We start from the raw sequence: 17,115 nt of genomic DNA on the forward strand, positions 1-17,115 counted from the left end.
GGTGTGGGATATGGGATATGGGGATGTGTGGGATGTGGGATAGGGGATTTGGGATATGGGATGGGGATATGAGATGGGGATATAGGATATAGGGATGTGGGATAGCAGATATGGGATAGGGGTTATGGGGTAGGGGATAGAGGATAGGGGATACGGGACGCAGGTATATGGGATATAGGATATAGGGATGTGGGATATGGAATGTGGAATAGGGAATATAGGATAGAGGGGATATAGGATTGGGGATATGGGATAGGGGATAGGGGAAATGGGATACGGGGTGCGGGTATATGGGATTTGGGGTGTGGGATGCGGGTATATGGGATTTGGGATATGGGATGTGGGTATATGGGATTTGGGATATGGGATTTGGGATATGGGATTTGGGATATGGGACGTGGGTATGTGGGATTTGGGATATGGGATGTGGGTATGTGGGATTTGGGATACGGGACGTGGGTATATGGGATGTGGGATGTAGGATGTGGGATATGGGACGTGGGTACATGGGATTTGAGATATGGGATGTGGGTATGTGGGATTTGGGATATGGGTATATGGGATTTGGGATATGGGATGTGGGATGTGGGATGTGGGATATGGGATATGGGATGTGGGATATGGGATGTGGGTATGGGATGTGGGATGTGGGATGTGGGATGTGGGATATGGGATGTGGGATATGGGATGTGGGATATGGGATGCGGGATGTGGGATATGGGATGTGGGATGTGGGATATGGGATGTGGGATATGGGATGCGGGATGTGGGATATGGGATGCGGGATGTGGGATATGGGATGTGGGATATGGGATGTGGGATGTGGGTATGGGATGTGGGATGTGGGATGTGGGATGTGGGATATGGGATGTGGGATGTGGGTATGGGATATGGGATGTGGGATGTGGGATATGGGATGTGGGATGTGGGTATGGGATATGGGATGTGGGATGTGGGATATGGGATGTGGGATGTGGGTATGGGATGTGGGATATGGGATGTGGGACGTGGGTATACGGGATATAGGATGTGGGTATATGGGATGTGGGATACGGGATGTGGGACGTGGGATGTGGCTCTATGGGATATGGGATGTGGGACATGGCTCTATGGGACGTGGCTCTATGGGATGTGGCTCTATGGGATGTGGCTATATGGGATGTGGGATATGGGATGTGGCTCTATGGGACGTGGCTCAATGGGATGTGGCTCTATGGGATGTGGCTCTATGAGACATGGCTCTATGGGACGTGGCTCTATGGGATGAGGGACGTGGCTATACGGGATGAGGGATATGGGACGTGGCTCTATGGGATATGGGACGTGGCTATATGGGACGTGGCTCTATGGGATGAGGGACGTGGCTCTATGGGACGTGGCTCTATGGGATGAGGGACGTGGCTCTATGGGATGAGGGACGTGGCTCTATGGGATATGGGACGTGGCTCTATGGGACGTGGCTCTATGGGATGTGGGACGTGGCTCTATGGGACATGGCTCTATGGGATGTGGCTCTATGGGATATGGGACGTGGCTATATGGGATGAGGGACGTGGCTCTATGGGATGTGGCTGTATGGGACGTGGCTATATGGGATGTGGGATGTGGCTCTATGGGATGTGGGACGTGGCTCTATGGGATGAGGGACGTGGCTCTATGGGATGTGGGATGTGGCTCTATGGGATGTGGGATGTGGCTCTATGGGATGTGGGATGTGGCTCTATGGGATGTGGGACGTGGCTCTATGGGATGTGGGATGTGGCTCTATGGGATGTGGGACGTGGCTCTATGGGATGTGGCTCTATGGGATATGGGACGTAGCTCTATGGGATGAGGGACGTGGCTCTATGGGATGTGGCTCTATGGGACGTGGCTCTATGGGATATGGGACGTGGCTCTATGGGACATGGCTATATGGGACGTGGCTCTATGGGACGTGGCTCTATGGGATGTGGGACGTGGCTCTATGGGATATGGGACGTGGCTCTATGGGATGAGGGACGTGGCTCTATGGGACGTGGCTCTATGGGACATGGCTCTATGGGATGAGGGACGTGGCTCTATGGGACGTGGCTCTATGGGATGTGGCTCTATGGGATGTGGCTCTATGGGATGTGGCTATATGGGATGTGGCTCTGTGGGATGTGGGACGTGGCTCTATGGGATGTGGCTCTATGGGACGTGGCTCTATGGGATGTGGGACGTGGCTCTATGGGACATGGCTCTATGGGATGTGGCTCTATGGGATGTGGGACGTGGCTCTATGGGACATGGCTATATGGGACGTGGCTCTATGGGATATGGGACATGGCTATACGGGATGAGGGACGTGGCTCTATGGGACGTGGCTCTATGGGATGTGGGACGTGGCTCTATGGGACGTGGCTCTATGGGATGTGGGACGTGGCTCTATGGGACCTGGCTCTATGGGACGTGGCTCTATGGGACCTGGCTCTATGGGACGTGGCTCTATGGGATGTGGGACGTGGCTCTATGGGACCTGGCTCTATGGGACGTGGCTCTATGGGATGTGGGACGTGGCTCTATGGGACGTGGCTCTATGGGATGTGGGACGTGGCTCTATGGGACCTGGCTCTATGGGACGTGGCTCTATGGGACCTGGCTCTATGGGACGTGGCTCTATGGGATATGGGACGTGGCTCTACGGGATGAGGGACGCGGCCTGGCGCCGCCCGCAGCTGCAGGACCCCAGCCAGCCCAACGAGGAGGGCATCACGGCGCTGCACAACGCCATCTGCGGCGCCAACCGCGCCGTCGCCGAGTTCCTCATCAGCCGCGGCGCCGACGTCAACGCGGCCGACAGCCACGGATGGTGGGCGGGGGGGGGGGAGGGGGCATTGGGGGCATTGGGGGTGATGGGGGCAGTGGGGGAAATGGGGGCAATGGGGACATTGGGGTCGATGGGGTCAATGGGGGCATTGGGGGCATTAGGGTTGATGGGGACATTGGGGTCAATGGGGGTGAATGGGGGCAATGGGGGAAGTGGGGGCAATGGGGGTATTGGGGTTGATGGGGTTGATGGGGACATTGGGGTCAATGGAAGCAATGGGGTCAATGGGGGCATTGGGGGCAATGGGGGCTTTGGGGGCAATGCGGGTGAATGGGGGCATTGAGGTCAATGGGGGCTTTGGGGGCAATGGGGGCAATGGGGGCATTGGGGGCAATGGGGGCATTGGGGGCATTAGGGTTGATGGGGCTGATGGGGTTGATGGGGACATTGGGGTCAATGGAGGCAATGGGGTCGATGGAGGCAATGGGGTCGATGGGGTCAATGGGGGCAGTGGGGGCATTGGGGGAAATGGGGGCAGTGGGGGTGAATGGGGGCAATGGGGGCAGTGGGGGCAAAGGGGGCATTGGGGGTGATGGGGGCAGTGGGGGAAATGGGGGATATGGGGACATTGGGGGCAATGGGGGCATTGGGGGCAATGGGGGCAATGGGGGCAATGGGGGCATTGGGGTCAGTGGGGACATTGGGGTCACTGGGGTCAATGGGAGCATTGGGGTCAATGGGGATGATGGGGAGATTGGGGTCAATGGGATTGATGGGGATATTGGGGTCAGTGGGGTCATTGGGGTCAATGTGGTTGATGGGGATATTGGGGTCTGTGGGGTCAATGGGGGCATTGGGGTCAATGGGGGCAATGGAGTCTGTGGGGTCAATGGGGTCGATGGGGATATTGGGGTCAGTGGGGTCATTGGGGTCAATGTGGTTGATGGGGATATTGGGGTCTGTGGGGTCAATGGGGGCATTGGGGTCAATGGGGGCAATGGAGTCTGTGGGGTCAATGGGGTCGATGGGGACAATGGGGTCGATGGGGTCAATGGGGTCAGTGGAGGCAATGGGGGCATTGGGGTCAATGGGGACATTGGGGTCTGAGGGGTCATTGGGGTCTGTGGGGTCAATGGGGAGATTGGGGTCAATGGGGTTGATGGGGGCAATAGGGTCTGTGGGGGCATTGGGTTCAATGGGGTCGATGGGAGCATTGGGGTCAATGGGAACATTGGGGTTAATGGGGTGAATGGGAACATCGGGGTTAATGGGGATATTGAGGTCAATGGGGGCACTGGGGTCAGTGTGGGTGTTGGGGTCAATGGGGTCTTTGGGATCGATGGGGGCATTGGGGTCAATGGGGTCAATGGGGACTATAGAACCAATGGGGTCAGGGTGGGCATGGGGACATTGGCAGTGCCCCGTTACCCCAGCGCCCCCAAACGCCCCCATCCACCCCATTGCCCCCAAAGTCCCCATTGCCCCCCAATGCCCCCATTTACCCCCTTGACCCCAATGCCCCCATTGCCCCTCATTGTCCCCAATGTCCCTATTGCCTCCCTTGACCCTATTCACCCCCATGCCCCCAATGCCCCCATTCACCCCACTGCCCCCCGATGCCCCCATTGCCCCCATTCACCCCATTACCCCCAATGCCCTCATTGACCCCAATGTCCCCAATGCCCCCAATTCACCCCAATGCCCCCATTGCCCCCATTCACCCCATTGCCCCCCATTCCCCCATTCACCCCATTGCCCCTAGTGCCCCCTATGCACCCAATGCCCCCATTCACCCCAGTGCCCCCATTGCCCCCCTTCTGCCCGATGTCCTTATTGCCCCCATCAACCCCATTGCCCCCATTCCCCCCAATGCCCCCATTCACCCCATTGCCCCCATTCACCCCATTCACCCCATTGCGCCCAATGCCCCCATTCACCCCATTCCCCCCAATGCCCCCATTCACCCCATTGCCCCCATTCACCCCATTCACCCCATTGCCCCCATTCACCCCATTCACCCCATTGCGCCCAATGCCCCATTGCCCGCATTGCCCCCATTCACCCCAATGCCCCCAATGCCCCCACTGCCCCCATTGCCCCCATTGTCCCCAATGCCCCCAATGCCCCCATTCACCCCAATGCCCCCATTGCCCCCATTGCCCCCATTGCCCCTATTCCCCCCGCTGCCCCCATTCCCCCCATCCCCCCCATCCCCCCACTGCCCCGTTCCCCCCCCCGCCCCCATCCCCCCAACCCCCCCCACTTCCCCTCTGACCCCCCCTCCCCCCGCCCCCCCCAGGACCCCGCTGCACTGCGCAGCCTCGTGCAACGACGCGGCGCTGTGCGTGGCGCTGGTGCGGCACGGCGCGGCGCTGTTCGCCACCACCCACAGCGACGGCTGCACCGCCGCCGAGAAGTGCGACCCCTACCGGCAGGGCTACGCGGAGTGCTACGGCTTCCTCTGCGGTAATTAGTGCTAATTGGGGGTAATTAGTTAATTGGTGGTGATTAGTGGGGAGTGCTACGGCTTCCTCTGCGGTAATCAGCGCTAATTGGGGGTAATTAGGGGGTCATTAGCTAATTACAGGTAATTAGTGGGGAGTGCTACGGCTTCCTCTGCGGTAATTAGCACTAATTAGTGGGTAATTAGTTAATTGGTGGTGATTAGCGGGGAGTGCTACGGCTTCCTCTGCGGTAATCAGCGCTAATTGGGGGTAATTAGGGCTAATTAGGGGGTCATTGGTTAGTTGGTGGTGATTAGCGGGGAGTGCTACCGCTTCCTCTGCGGTAATCAGCGCTAATTGGGGCTAATTAGGGGGTCATTAGTTCATTACAGGTAATTAGTGGGGAGTGCTACGGCTTCCTCTGCGGTAATCAGCGCTAATTGGCGCTAATTAGGGGGTAATTAGTTAATTACAGGTAATTAGTGGGGAGTGCTACGGCTTCCTCTGCGGTAATCAGCGCTAATTGGGGCTAATTAGGGGGTCATTAGCTAATTACAGGTAATTAGTGGGGAGAGCTACGGCTTCCTCTGCGGTAATCAGCGCTAATTGGGGCTAATTAGGGCTAATTAGAGGGTCATTGGTTAGTTGGTGGTGACTAGTGGGGAGTGCTACGGCTTCCTCTGCGGTAATCAGCGCTAATTGGCGCTAATTTGTTAATTGGTGGTGATTAGTGGGGAGTGCTACGGCTTCCTCTGCGGTAATCAGCACTAATTGGGGGTAATTAGGGGGTCATTAGCTAATTACAGGTAATTAGTGGGGAGTGCTACGGCTTCCTCTGCGGTAATCAGCGCTAATTGGGGCTAATTAGTTAATTGGTGGTGATTAGTGGGGAGTGCTACGGCTTCCTCTGCGGTAATCAGCGCTAATTAGTGGGTAATTAGTTAATTGGTGGTGATTAGTGGGGAGTGCTACAGCTTCCTCTGCGGTAATCAGCGCTAATTGGGGCTAATTAGGGGGTCATTAGTTCATTACAGGTAATTAGAGGGGAGTGCTACGGCTTCCTCTGCGGTAATTAGCTAATTAATGGGCGTTAATTAGTGGGTAATTAGTTACTGAGTGGTGATTAGCGAGGAGTGCTACCGCTTCCTCTGCGGTAATTAGCACTAATTAGTGGGTAATTAGTTAATTGGTGGTGATTAGCGGGGAGTGCTACGGCTTCCTCTGCGGTAATTAGCACTAATTAGTGGGTAATTAGTTAATTGGTGGTGATTAGTGGGGAGTGCTACGGCGTCCTCTGCGGTAATCAGCGCTAATTGGGGGTAATTAGGGGGTCATTAGCTAATTACAGGTAATTAGTGGGGAGTGCTACGGCTTCCTCTGCGGTAATCAGCGCTAATTGGGGCTAATTAGGGGGTCATTAGTTCATTACAGGTAATTAGTGGGGAGTGCTACGGCTTCCTCTGCGGTAATCAGCGCTAATTGGGGCTAATTAGGGGGTCATTAGTTCATTACAGGTAATTAGTGGGGAGTGCTACAGCTTCCTCTGCGGTAATCAGCGCTAATTGGGGGTAATTAGGGGTTAATTAGTTAATTACAGGTAATTAGTGGGGAGTGCTACGGCTTCCTCTGCGGTAATTAGCGCTAATTGGGGCTAATTAGGGGGTAACTAGTTAATTACAGGTAATTAGTGGGGAGTGCTACGGCTTCCTCTGCGGTAATTAGCGCTAATTGGGGCTAATTAGGGGGTAACTAGTTAATTACAGGTAATTAGTGGGGAGTGCTACGGCTTCCTCTGCGGTAATTAGCGCTAATTAGGGGTAATTGGTTAGTTGGTGGTGATCAGCAGGGAGTGCTACGGCTTCCTCTGCGGTAATTAGCGCTAATTAGGGGTAATTAGGGGGTAAGTAGGTCATTGGTGGTGATTAGTGGGGAGTGCTACGGCTTCCTCTGCGGTAATTAGCACTAATTAGTGCTCATTAGTGGAGAGTTACCTAATGAGTGGTGATTAGCAGGGAGTGCTACGGCTTCCTCTGCGGTAATTAGCTAATTAATGGGCGTTAATTAGTGGGTAATTAGTTACTGAGTGGTGATTAGCGAGGAGTGCTACCGCTTCCTTTGCGGTAATTAGCCAATTAGTGCTAATTAGTGGGGAGTGCTACAGCTTCCTCTGCAGTAATTAATTAGTTAATGAGTGCTAATTGGGGAGCGCTATGGATACCTGAGCGGTAATTAGCTAATTAGTGGTAATTAATGGGGCAGTCCTATGGGTTCCTCAGCTGTAATTAATTAGTTAATGAGTGGTAATCGTGGGGGGGGGCGTGAGGGGGGGGTAATTGGGGGGGTTAATTGGGGGGGGGCCTCGAGGGGGGGTTAATGAATGGGGGGGTTAATGAATGGGGGGGGTTAATTAATTAGGTTAATGAACGGGGGGGGTTAATTGGGGGGGGCACCGGGGGGGTTTAATGGTGGGGGGAGGGGCTTATCGTGGGGGGGGGCCTCGAGTTGGGGGCTTTCGTCCCCCCCTCATTTTAACCCCCCCATTTTGTGTCCCCCTCCTCCTCATTTTTTTGTCCCCCCCCTCATTTCGCCCCCCCCCCGTTTTGTGCCCCCTCCCCCTCCTCATTTCGCCCCCCCCACTTCGTGCCCCCCCCCATTTCGCCCCCCCCATTTCGTGCCCCCCCCACTTCGTGCCCCCCACCCCCCCCATTTCACCCCCCCATTTTGTGCCCCCCCACCCCCCCATTTCATCCCCACCCCCCTCCTCATTTCCTCCCCCCCCCATTTCACCCCCCCTCCTCATTTCGCCCCCCCCAATTCATGCCCCCACCCCCCCCATTTTGCCCCCCCCATTTCGCCCCCCCATTTCGTGCCCCCGCATTTCGCGCCCCGCCCCCCATTTCGTGCCCCCCCCATTTTGTGCTCCCCCCATTTCGTGCCCCCCCCATTTTGTGCTCCCCCCATTTTGTGCTCCCCCCATTTCGTGCCCCCCCCATTTTGTGCTCCCCCCATTTTGTGCCCCCTCCCCCTCCTCATTTTGCTCCCCCCATTTCCCCCCCCATTTCGTGCCCCCCCCACCCTCCCCATTTCTTCCCCCCCATTTCGCCCACCCCCACTTCGTGCCCCCCCCATTTCATCCCCCCCGCCCCCTCCTCATTTCGCCCCCTCCTCATTTCGCCCCCCCCATTTTGCCCCCCCCATTTCGTGCTCCCCCACCCTCCTCATTTCGTCCCCCCCCCATTTCATCCCCTCCTCATTTCTTCCCCCCCATTTCACTCCCCCCATTTCGTGCCCCCCCCACCCTCCTCATTTCGCCCCCCCCACTTCGTGCCCCCCCCCCATTTCGTGCCCCCCCTCCTCATTTCACCCCCCCATTTCGCCCCCCCGCATTTCGCCCCCCCCACTTCGTGCCCCCCCATTTCGCCCCCCCCATTTCACCCCCATTTCGCCCCCCCCACTTCGTGCCCCCCCCATCTCGCCCCCCCCATTTTGCCTCCCCCATTTCTTCCCCCCCATTTCGTGCCCCCCCCCACTTTGTGCCCCCCCACCCTCCTCATTTCACTCCCCCCATTTCGTGACCCCCCCATTTCATCCACCCCCGCCCCCTCCTCATTTCGCCCCCCCCATTTTGCCCCCCCCTGCATTTCGCCCCCCCCACTTCGTGCCCCCCCCATTTCTTCCCCCCATTTCTTTCCCCCAACTTCGTGCCCCCCCATTTCGCCCCCCCCCCATTTTCCCCCCCCATTTCGCCCTCCCCCATTTCGTGCCCCCCCCATGTCGCCCCCCCCCATTTCTTCCCCCCCATTTCGCCCCCCCCACTTCGTGCCCCCCCATTTCGTGCCCCCCCCACCCTCCTCATTTCGTCCCCCCCCGTATTTTGCCCCCCCCATTTCATCTCCCCCCGCCCCCTCATTTCGCCCCCCCCATTTTGCCCCCCCCACTTCGTGCCCCCCCCATTTCGCCCCCCTCATTTCGTGCCCCCCCACCCTCCTCATTTCGCCCCCCCCATTTCGTGCCCCCCCACCCTCCTCATTTTGCCCCCCCCACTTCGTGCCCCCCCCCATTTCGTGCCCCCCCTCCTCATTTCGCCCCCCCCCCATTTCCCCCCTCCCATTTCGCCCTCCCCCATTTCGTGCCCCCCCCCATTTCTTCCCCCCCATTTCGGCCCCCCCACTTCGTGCGCCCCCCATTTCGCCCCCCCCATTTCCCCCCCCCCATTTCGCCCCCCCCATTTCCCCCCCCCCATTTCTTCCCCCCCACTTCGTGCCCCCCCCATTTCGGCCCCCCCATTTCGTCCCCCCCCCATTTCACCCCCCCGCATTTCTTCCCCCCATTTCTTCCCCCCCACTTCATGCCCCCCCCCGCATTTCACCCCCCCCCATTTCTTCCCCCCCATTTCTTCCCCCCATTTCTTCCCCCCCACTTCATGCCCCCCCCCCGCATTTCACCCCCCCCATTTATTCCCCCCCATTTCTTCCCCCCCACTTCGTGCCCCCCCCATTTCATCCTCCCCCATTTCTTCCCCCCATTTCCCCCCCCCACTTCGCCCCCCCCGTTCGCCCCCCCCTATTTCTTCCCCCCCATTTCTTCCCCCCCACTTCGTGCCCCCCCCATTTCGGCCCCCCCATTCGCCGCCCCCCCATTTCGTCCCCTCCCCCATTTCTTCCCCCCATTTCTTCCCCCCCACTTCATGCCCCCCCCCCCGCATTTCACCCCCCCCCATTTCGCCCCCCCCACCTCGTGCCCCCCCCACCCTCCCCATTTCACCCCCCCCCATTTCTTCCCCCCCACTTCATGCCCCCCCCCCATTTCACCCCCCCCATTTCTTCCCCCCCACTTCATGCCCCCCCCCCCGCATTTCACCCCCCCCATTTCTTCCCCCCCATTTCGCCCCCCCATTTCGTGCCCCCCCCATCTCGCCCCCCCCATTTCTTCCCCCCCACTTCGTGCCCCCCCCATTTCACCCCCCCCCATTTCTTCCCCCCATTTCCCCCCCCCACTTCGCCCCCCCCGTTCGCCCCCCCCATTTCACCCCCCCCATTTCTTCCCCCCATTTCCCCCCCCCACTTCGCCCCCCCCGTTCGCCCCCCCCCATTTCACCCCCCCCCCATTTCTTCCCCCCATTTCCCCCCCCCACTTCGCCCCCCCCGTTCGCCCCCCCCCATTTCTTCCCCCCCATTTCTTCCCCCCCACTTCGTGCCCTCCCCATTTCACCCCCCCCCCATTTCTTCCCCCCATTTCGTGCCCCCCCCCCCACTTCGCCCCCCCGTTCGCCCCCCAGACGCGGAGCAGAGCGTGGGGCAGCGGCACGGGGGGGTGGTTTACGCGCTGTGGGATTTCAGCGCCTCGCAAAGCGACGAGGTTTCGTTCCGGGAGGGGGACGCGGTGACGGTGCTGAGCCGCGCCCCCCCCGGGGAGAGCGAGTGGTGGTGGGCGGCGCTGCGCGGCCACGAGGGCTTCGTACCGCGCTGCTTCTTTGGGGTGAGTCGGGGGGCTTTGGGGGGGGTTGGGTTGGGGGAGTTTGGGGGGGGGACACAAAATTGGGGGGTGCGGAGGTGGGGGGGTGGGGTGAGCCGGGGGGGCTTTGGGGGGGGGCTTTTGGGGGGGGGTTGGGTTGGGGGGCTTTGGGGGGGGGCACCGTATGGGGGGGGGGCTGGGGGGGCTGGGGGGGTGGGGTGAGTTGGGGGGGTTTTTTTTGGGGGGGGGCACAGTATGGGGGGGGGTTGGGGGGGTTGGGGGTATGGGGGGTGGGGTGAGCCGGGGGGGCTTTTTTTTGGGGGGGGGAGTTGGGTTGGGGGGGTTTGGGGGGGGGCACCGTATGGGGGGGTTGGGGGGTTTTTTTTGGGGGGGGGCACCGTATGGGGGGGGAGTGGGGGGGTGGGGGGGTGGGGTGAGTTGGGGGGGTTTTTGAGGGGGGGCACCGTATGGGGGGGGGTGGGTTGGGTGGGGGGGTTTTCGGGGGGGGGGCACCGTATGGGGGGGTGGGGAGGTGGGGGGGCTGGGGGGGTGGGGGGGGGTGGGGTGAGTTGGGGGGGGTTTGGGGGGGGGCACAAAATGGAGGGGTGGGGTGAGCCGGGGGGGCTTCTTTTGGGGGGGGGGGCTGGGGGCTGGGGGTTGGGTTGGGGGGGTTTGGGGGGGGGGCACAAAATGGGGGGAGTGGGTTTGGGGGGGGTGTTTTTTGAGGGGGGGCACCGTATGGGGGGGGGGCTGGGGGGCTTTTTTGGGGGGGGGGGCTGGGGGGTGGGGGTTGGGTTGGGGGGGTTTTTTTGGGGGGGGCACCGTATGGGGGGGGTTGGGGGGGTTGGGGTTATGGGGGGTGGGGTGAGCCGGGGGGGCTTTTTTGGGGGGGGGGGGGGTTGGGGGTTGGGTTGGGGCGGTTTTTGGGGAGGGGGCACCGTATGGGGGGGTGGGTTGGGGGGCTGGGGGGGGTGGGGTGAGTTGGGGGGGTTTTAAGGGGGGGCACCGCGTGGGGAGGTGGGGGTGCTGGGGGGGTGGGGGGGGGTGGGGTGAGTTGGGGGGTTTTTGGGGGGGGACACCGTATGGGGGGGTTGGGAGGGGTGGGGGCATCTATGGGGTCGGGGGGGTGGGGGGGGATGGGGTGAGTTGGGGGGGTTTATTTTGGGGGGTGGCACCGTATGGGGGGCTGGGGGGGTGGGGGAGGTGGGGTGAGTTGGGGGGGGTTTTGGGGGGGGCGCACCGTATGGGGGGGGTTGGGGGGGTTGGGGGGTGGGGGGGATGGGGTGAGCCGGGGGGGCTTCTTTTGGGGGGGGGGTTGGGGGGGGGGGTTGGGTTGGGGGTGTTTTTTGGGGGGGGGGGCACCGTATCGGGGGGTGGGGGGGATGGGGGGGGTTGGGGGGGTTTTTTGGGGAGGGGGCACCATATGGGGGGGGGGCTGGAGGGGTTGGGGGTATGGGGGGTGGGGTGAGCCGGGGGGGCTTTTTTTGGGGGGCGGAGGGCTGGGGGGTGCTGGGTTGGGGGGTTTTTTGGGGGGGGGCACAAAATGGGGGGGTGGGGAGGTGGGGTGAGTTGGGGGAGCGTTTTGGGGGGGGGAGGCACCGTATGGGGGGGTGGGATGGGGGGGTGTTTTTTGGGGGGGGGCACCGTATGGGGGGGTGGGTTGGGGGGCTGGGGGGGGTGGGGTGAGCCGGGGGGGCTTTTTTTGGGGGGGGGGGCTGGGGGTTGGGGGTTGGGTTGGGGGGGTTTGGGGGGGGGCACCGTATGGGGGGGGGTTGGGGGGGTTGGGGTTATGGGGGGTGGGGTGAGCGGGGGGGGCTTCTTTTGGGGTGGGGGGCTGGGGGGTGGGGGTTGGGTTGGGGGGGTTTGGGGGGGGCACAAAATGGGGGGGGTGGGTTGGGGGGGGTGTTTTTTGAGGGGGGGCACCGTATGGGGGGGGTGGACTGGGGGGGTTTTTGGGGAGGGGGCACCGTATGGGGGGTGGGTTGGGGGGTCTGGGGGGGTGGGGGTTGGGTTGGGGGGGGTTTGGGGGGGGGGCACAAAATGGGGGGGTGGGGAGATGGGGGGGTGGGGTGAGCCGGGGGGGCTTTTTTTTGGGGGGGGGGGGGCTGGGGGGCTTTTTTTTTGAGGGGGGGGCACCGTATGGGGGGGGTGGGTTGGGGGGCTGGGGGGGGGGTTGGGTTGGGGGGGTTTTTTGGGGGGGGGCACCGTATGGGGGGGGGGCTGGGGGGGTTTTTGGGGGGGGGCACCGTATGGGGGGGGTGGGGTGGGGGGGTGGGGGCTGGGTTGGGGGGGTTTGGGGGGGGGCACCGTATGGGGGGGGTTGGGGGGGTTGGGGTTATGGGGAGTGGGGTGAGCCGGGGGGGCTTTTTTTTGGGGGGGGGGGCTGGGGGGGGAGTTGGGTTGGGGGGGTTTGGGGGGGGCACCGTATGGGGGGGCTGGGGGGGGTGGGGTGAGTTGGGGGGCTTTTTGGGGGGGGGCACCGTATGGGGTGGTGGGGAGGTGGGGGGGTAGCGTGAGTTGGGGTTTTTTTTTGGGGGGGGGGCACCGTATGGGGGGGGATGGGGGGGTTGGGGGGTGGGGGGGGTGGGGTGAGTTGGGGGGGGTTTTTGGGGGGGGGCACCGTATGGGGGGATGGGTTGGGGGGGTGGGGGCATCTATGGGGTCGGGGGAGAGGGGGGGGCTTTTGGGGGGGGCACCGTATGTGGGGGTGTGGAGGTGGGGGGGCTGGGGGGGGTGGGGGGGGTGGGGGCATCTATGGGGTCGGGGGCCTGAGTTGGGGGGGTTTTTTGGTGGAGGGGCACCATATGGGGGGGTGAGTTGGGGGGGTGGGGGCATCTATGGGGTCGGGGGTCATAGGGGGATGGGGGGGTCGGTTGTGGGGTGGGGGGGATGTGGGGGCATCTATGGGGTGGGGGGCATCTGTGGGGTGGGGGCATCTATGGGGTTGGCGGGTTGGGGGGTATGGGGATGGGGGTCGTTTGTGGGGTGGGGGGGATGTGGGGGCATCTATGGGGTGGGGGGCAACTTTAGGGTGGGGTTGGGGTGGGGTGGGGGGCATCTATGGGGTGGGGAGAGTTGGGGTGGGGGGAGATGAGGGGGTGGGGGGCATTTATGGGGTGGGGGGGCATGGGGGTATGGGGATATTGGGGGCACTTGTGGGGTGTGGGCATCTATAGGGTAGGGGGGCTGGGGGGTGTGGGGTCATTTGTGGGGTGGGGGGAACGTGGGGGCATCTATGGGGTGGGGTGGGGGCATCTATGGGGGGGGCATCTATGGGGGGGCATGGGGGTATGGGGATATTGGGGGCATCTGTGGGGTGGGGGCATCTATGGGGTCGGGGGGGTTGGGGGTGGGGAGAGATGAGGGGGTGGGGGGCATTTATGGGGTGGGGGGCACATGGGCACAGTGGGGGGCATCTACAGGGTGGGGGGGGTTGGGGGTGGCACCGTATGGGGGGGGTGGGGGGGTATCTATGGGGTCAGGGGGGGTGGGGGGCTGTGGGGATGGGGGGGGTCGTTTGTGGGGTGGGGGGGACATGGGACACCTATGGGGTGGGGGGCATCTATAGGGTGGTGGGGTTGTTCTATAGGGTGGGGGAGATGAGGGGGTGGGGGGGGCATGGGTGTATGGGGAGATTGGGGGCACTTGTGGGGTGGGGGCATCTATGGGGTCGGGGGGGGTGGGGGGATCGTTTGTGGGGTGGGGGGGGGATGTGGGGACATCTATGGGGTGGGGGGCATCTATGGGGGGCACATCTATGGGGTGGGGGCATCTATGGGGTTGGGGGGGGATAGGGGGGGTCGTTTGTGGGATGGGGGGAACGTGGGGGCATCTATGGGGTGGGGGGGGTGGAGGGGTGTGGGGATGGGGGGGTCGTTTGTGGGGTGGGGGGGATGTGGGGGCATCTATGGGGTGGGGGGCATCTATGGGGGCACATCTATGGGGTGGGGGCATCTGTGGGGTGGGGGCATCTATGGGGTCGGGGGGGTGGAGGGGTGTGGGGATGGGGGGGTCGTTTTTGGGGTGGGGGGGATGTGGGGGCATCTATGGGGTGGGGGGCATCTATGGGGTGGGGTGGGGGTATCTATGGAGTCGGGGGGGTGGGGGGCTGTGGGCATGGGGGGGGTCGTTTGTGGGATGGGGGGGATGTGGAGGCATCTATGGGGTGGGGGGCATCTATGGGGGGGGCATCTATAGGGTGGGGGGGATGGGAGGGTGAGGATGGGGGGTGGTCGTTTGTGGGGTGGGAGGGACGTAGGGACACCTATGAGGTGGGGGGGCATCTATGGGGTGGGGGGGGGGATGGAGACAGTGGGGGGCATTTGTGGGGTGGGGGGGCATTTATGGGGCTATGGGGGGGGGTCGTCTACGGGGGGGGGCATCTATGGGGTGGGGGGGGTTGGCGGATGGGGGGTTGGGGGGCATTTATGGGGTGGGGGGGGGCATAGGGGTAGGGGGACATTGGGGGGGGAACCCTAAAATGGGGTGGGGGTCACCAGTGGGTTGGTGGACCCCAAAAGTGAGGTGTTGGGGGGGGGGCACCACACGGGGGGGGGGGGTGTTGCAAATGGGGCGACGTGAAACCCCCATGGCCCCCCCCCCCCAAAAAAGATCCCGCGTGGGGTCGCCCCCCCCCAAATTCCTCGTGACACCCACGTGACCTCCCCCCCCCCCCCCCAGCTGTACCCCAGAGTTCGGCCGCAGTGGAAAAAGTGAAAAGAGACGTCGCCCCCCCCCCCCCCCACGCGTGTCCCCCCCCTCCCCAACCCCCCCCCACAAAATCCCCCCCACGCGTGTCCCCCCCCCAAAACTCCCCCCCCTCCCCCGAACCGCGTGGGGTCGTCAATAAATTGATATAAAGAGATACCGAGAGATAAGAACGAGATTTGGCTGCGCTGTGTCATTTTGGGGGGGGGGGGGATTTTTTTTTTGGGGGGGGGGGGTTGACGAAGACACGCGTGGGGATGAAAAAGCGATCTGAGTTCGATTCGCTCGTCGCTCGACTGCTCTCGCCTGCCGCCCTCCTCTCGCCGGATAGACGGGCAGCGCTCTCAGCCAATCCGAAGAGAGGTGGGAGGGGAGAGGGAAAATGAGGACCAATGAGGAGAGGAGCGGACCGAGGTGGAGACTTGGAGGGGGCGGGGCTAAGCGCTGTGCGCGTCTGTGTGGACGGCGGGAGCCATGAAGTGAGTGGGGGGGGGGGGGGGAGTTTGGGGGGGTCTGGGGGGGTTTGGGGGGGGCTGAGGGGTGGGGGGAGGTGGGAGGGGGCTTGGGGGGGGTGGGGGGGTCCTCAGGGGTCGGGGGGGGGGCTGATGGGGCCTGGGGGGGTCTGAAGGGGTCTGAAGGGGTCTGAAGGGGTCTTAAGGGGTCTGGGGGTGTGGGGGGGGAATTTGGGGGGACTGGGGGGGTCTGAGGGGTGGGGGGGGGCCTAAGAGGGGGGGGTCTGAGGGATTGGGAGGGTTAGAGGGGGGGCTGGGGGGCTCTGGGGGTTTGGGGGGACAAATTTGGGGGGGCTGGGGGGGTCTGAAGGGTGGGGGAGGGTTTGGGGGGGGGGTCATGGGGCCTGGGGGGGGTCTGGGGGCTTGGGGAGGGAATCTGGGGGGTCTGAGGGGTGCGGGGGGGTCCTAAGGGGGGGTCTGAGGGATTGGGAGGGTTGGGGGGGGTTTTGGGTTTGGGGGGGGGTCTGAAGGGGACTGAGAGGCGTGGGGGGGATTTTGGGGGGGTCTTGGGGGGGTCTGAGGGATTGGGGGGTGTGAGGGGGGGTTGGAGAGGATTTGGGGGGATCTGGGGGGGGGGTTGAGAGGTGGGGGAGTCTCTTTAGACTGGGGGGGGGGCTGGGGGGCTCTGGGGTGTGGGGGGGAATTTGGGGGGTCTGGGGGGGTCTGAGGGGTGTGGGGGTCTTGAGGGGGGGATCTGAGGGATTGGGAGGGTTAGAGGGGGGGCTGGGGGGGTCTGAAGGGGTCTGGAGGGGGGAATTTGGGGGGTCTGGGGGGGGTCTGAGGGGTGGGGGGGGGTTGGGGGGGGCTCATGGGGTCTGAGGGGGGGGTCTGAGGGGATCTGGGGGGGTGTGGGGGGGTTTGGGGGGGTCTGGGGCTGTGGGTGGGGAATTTGGGGGGTCTGGGGGGGTCTGAAGGGTGGGGGGGGTTTGGGGGGGAGGGTCTGAAGGGGACTGAGAGGCGTGGGGGGGATTTTGGGGGGGGTCTGTGGGGGGTCTGAGGGATTGGGGGGTGTGAGGGGGGGTTGGAGGGGATTTGGGGGGGTCCGGGGGGGGTTGAGGAGTGGGGGGGAGATGGGAGGGGGCTTGGGGGGGATCTGAGGGGGTCTGTGGGGCTGTGGGGGGGTTTGGGGGGGTCAGCGGGTGTGGGGGGGGAATTTGGGGGGACTGGGGGGTCTGAGGGGTGGGGGGGTCCTAAGAGGGGGGGGGTC

The 17,115-nt window shown here is 62.8% G+C and overlaps 2 protein-coding genes across 2 annotated transcripts in view; both read left to right on the plus strand.

The window, feature by feature from the left end:
- PPP1R13L (protein phosphatase 1 regulatory subunit 13 like) overlaps positions 1-15,447 on the plus strand; it is a 35,754-nt gene extending 20,307 nt beyond the window's left edge. The window contains exons 11-14 of the mRNA XM_090129868.1: positions 2,700-2,833; positions 5,091-5,257; positions 10,514-10,713; positions 15,370-15,447. Coding sequence (XP_089985994.1) covers positions 2,700-2,833; positions 5,091-5,257; positions 10,514-10,713; positions 15,370-15,405 — 537 coding nt within the window. The 3' untranslated portion in view covers positions 15,406-15,447. The remainder of the gene's footprint in view (positions 1-2,699; positions 2,834-5,090; positions 5,258-10,513; positions 10,714-15,369) is intronic.
- Positions 15,448-15,725: 278 nt separating this feature from the next.
- Positions 15,726-17,115, plus strand: part of ERCC2 (ERCC excision repair 2, TFIIH core complex helicase subunit) — a 64,630-nt gene continuing 63,240 nt past the window's right edge. The window contains exon 1 of the mRNA XM_090129814.1: positions 15,726-15,875. Coding sequence (XP_089985940.1) covers positions 15,871-15,875 — 5 coding nt within the window. The 5' untranslated portion in view covers positions 15,726-15,870. The remainder of the gene's footprint in view (positions 15,876-17,115) is intronic.

Source organism: Phasianus colchicus, chromosome 38 (assembly GCF_987193195.1).
Source record: "Phasianus colchicus chromosome 38, bPhaCol1.hap1.1, whole genome shotgun sequence".
Taxonomy (NCBI): domain Eukaryota; kingdom Metazoa; phylum Chordata; class Aves; order Galliformes; family Phasianidae; genus Phasianus; species Phasianus colchicus.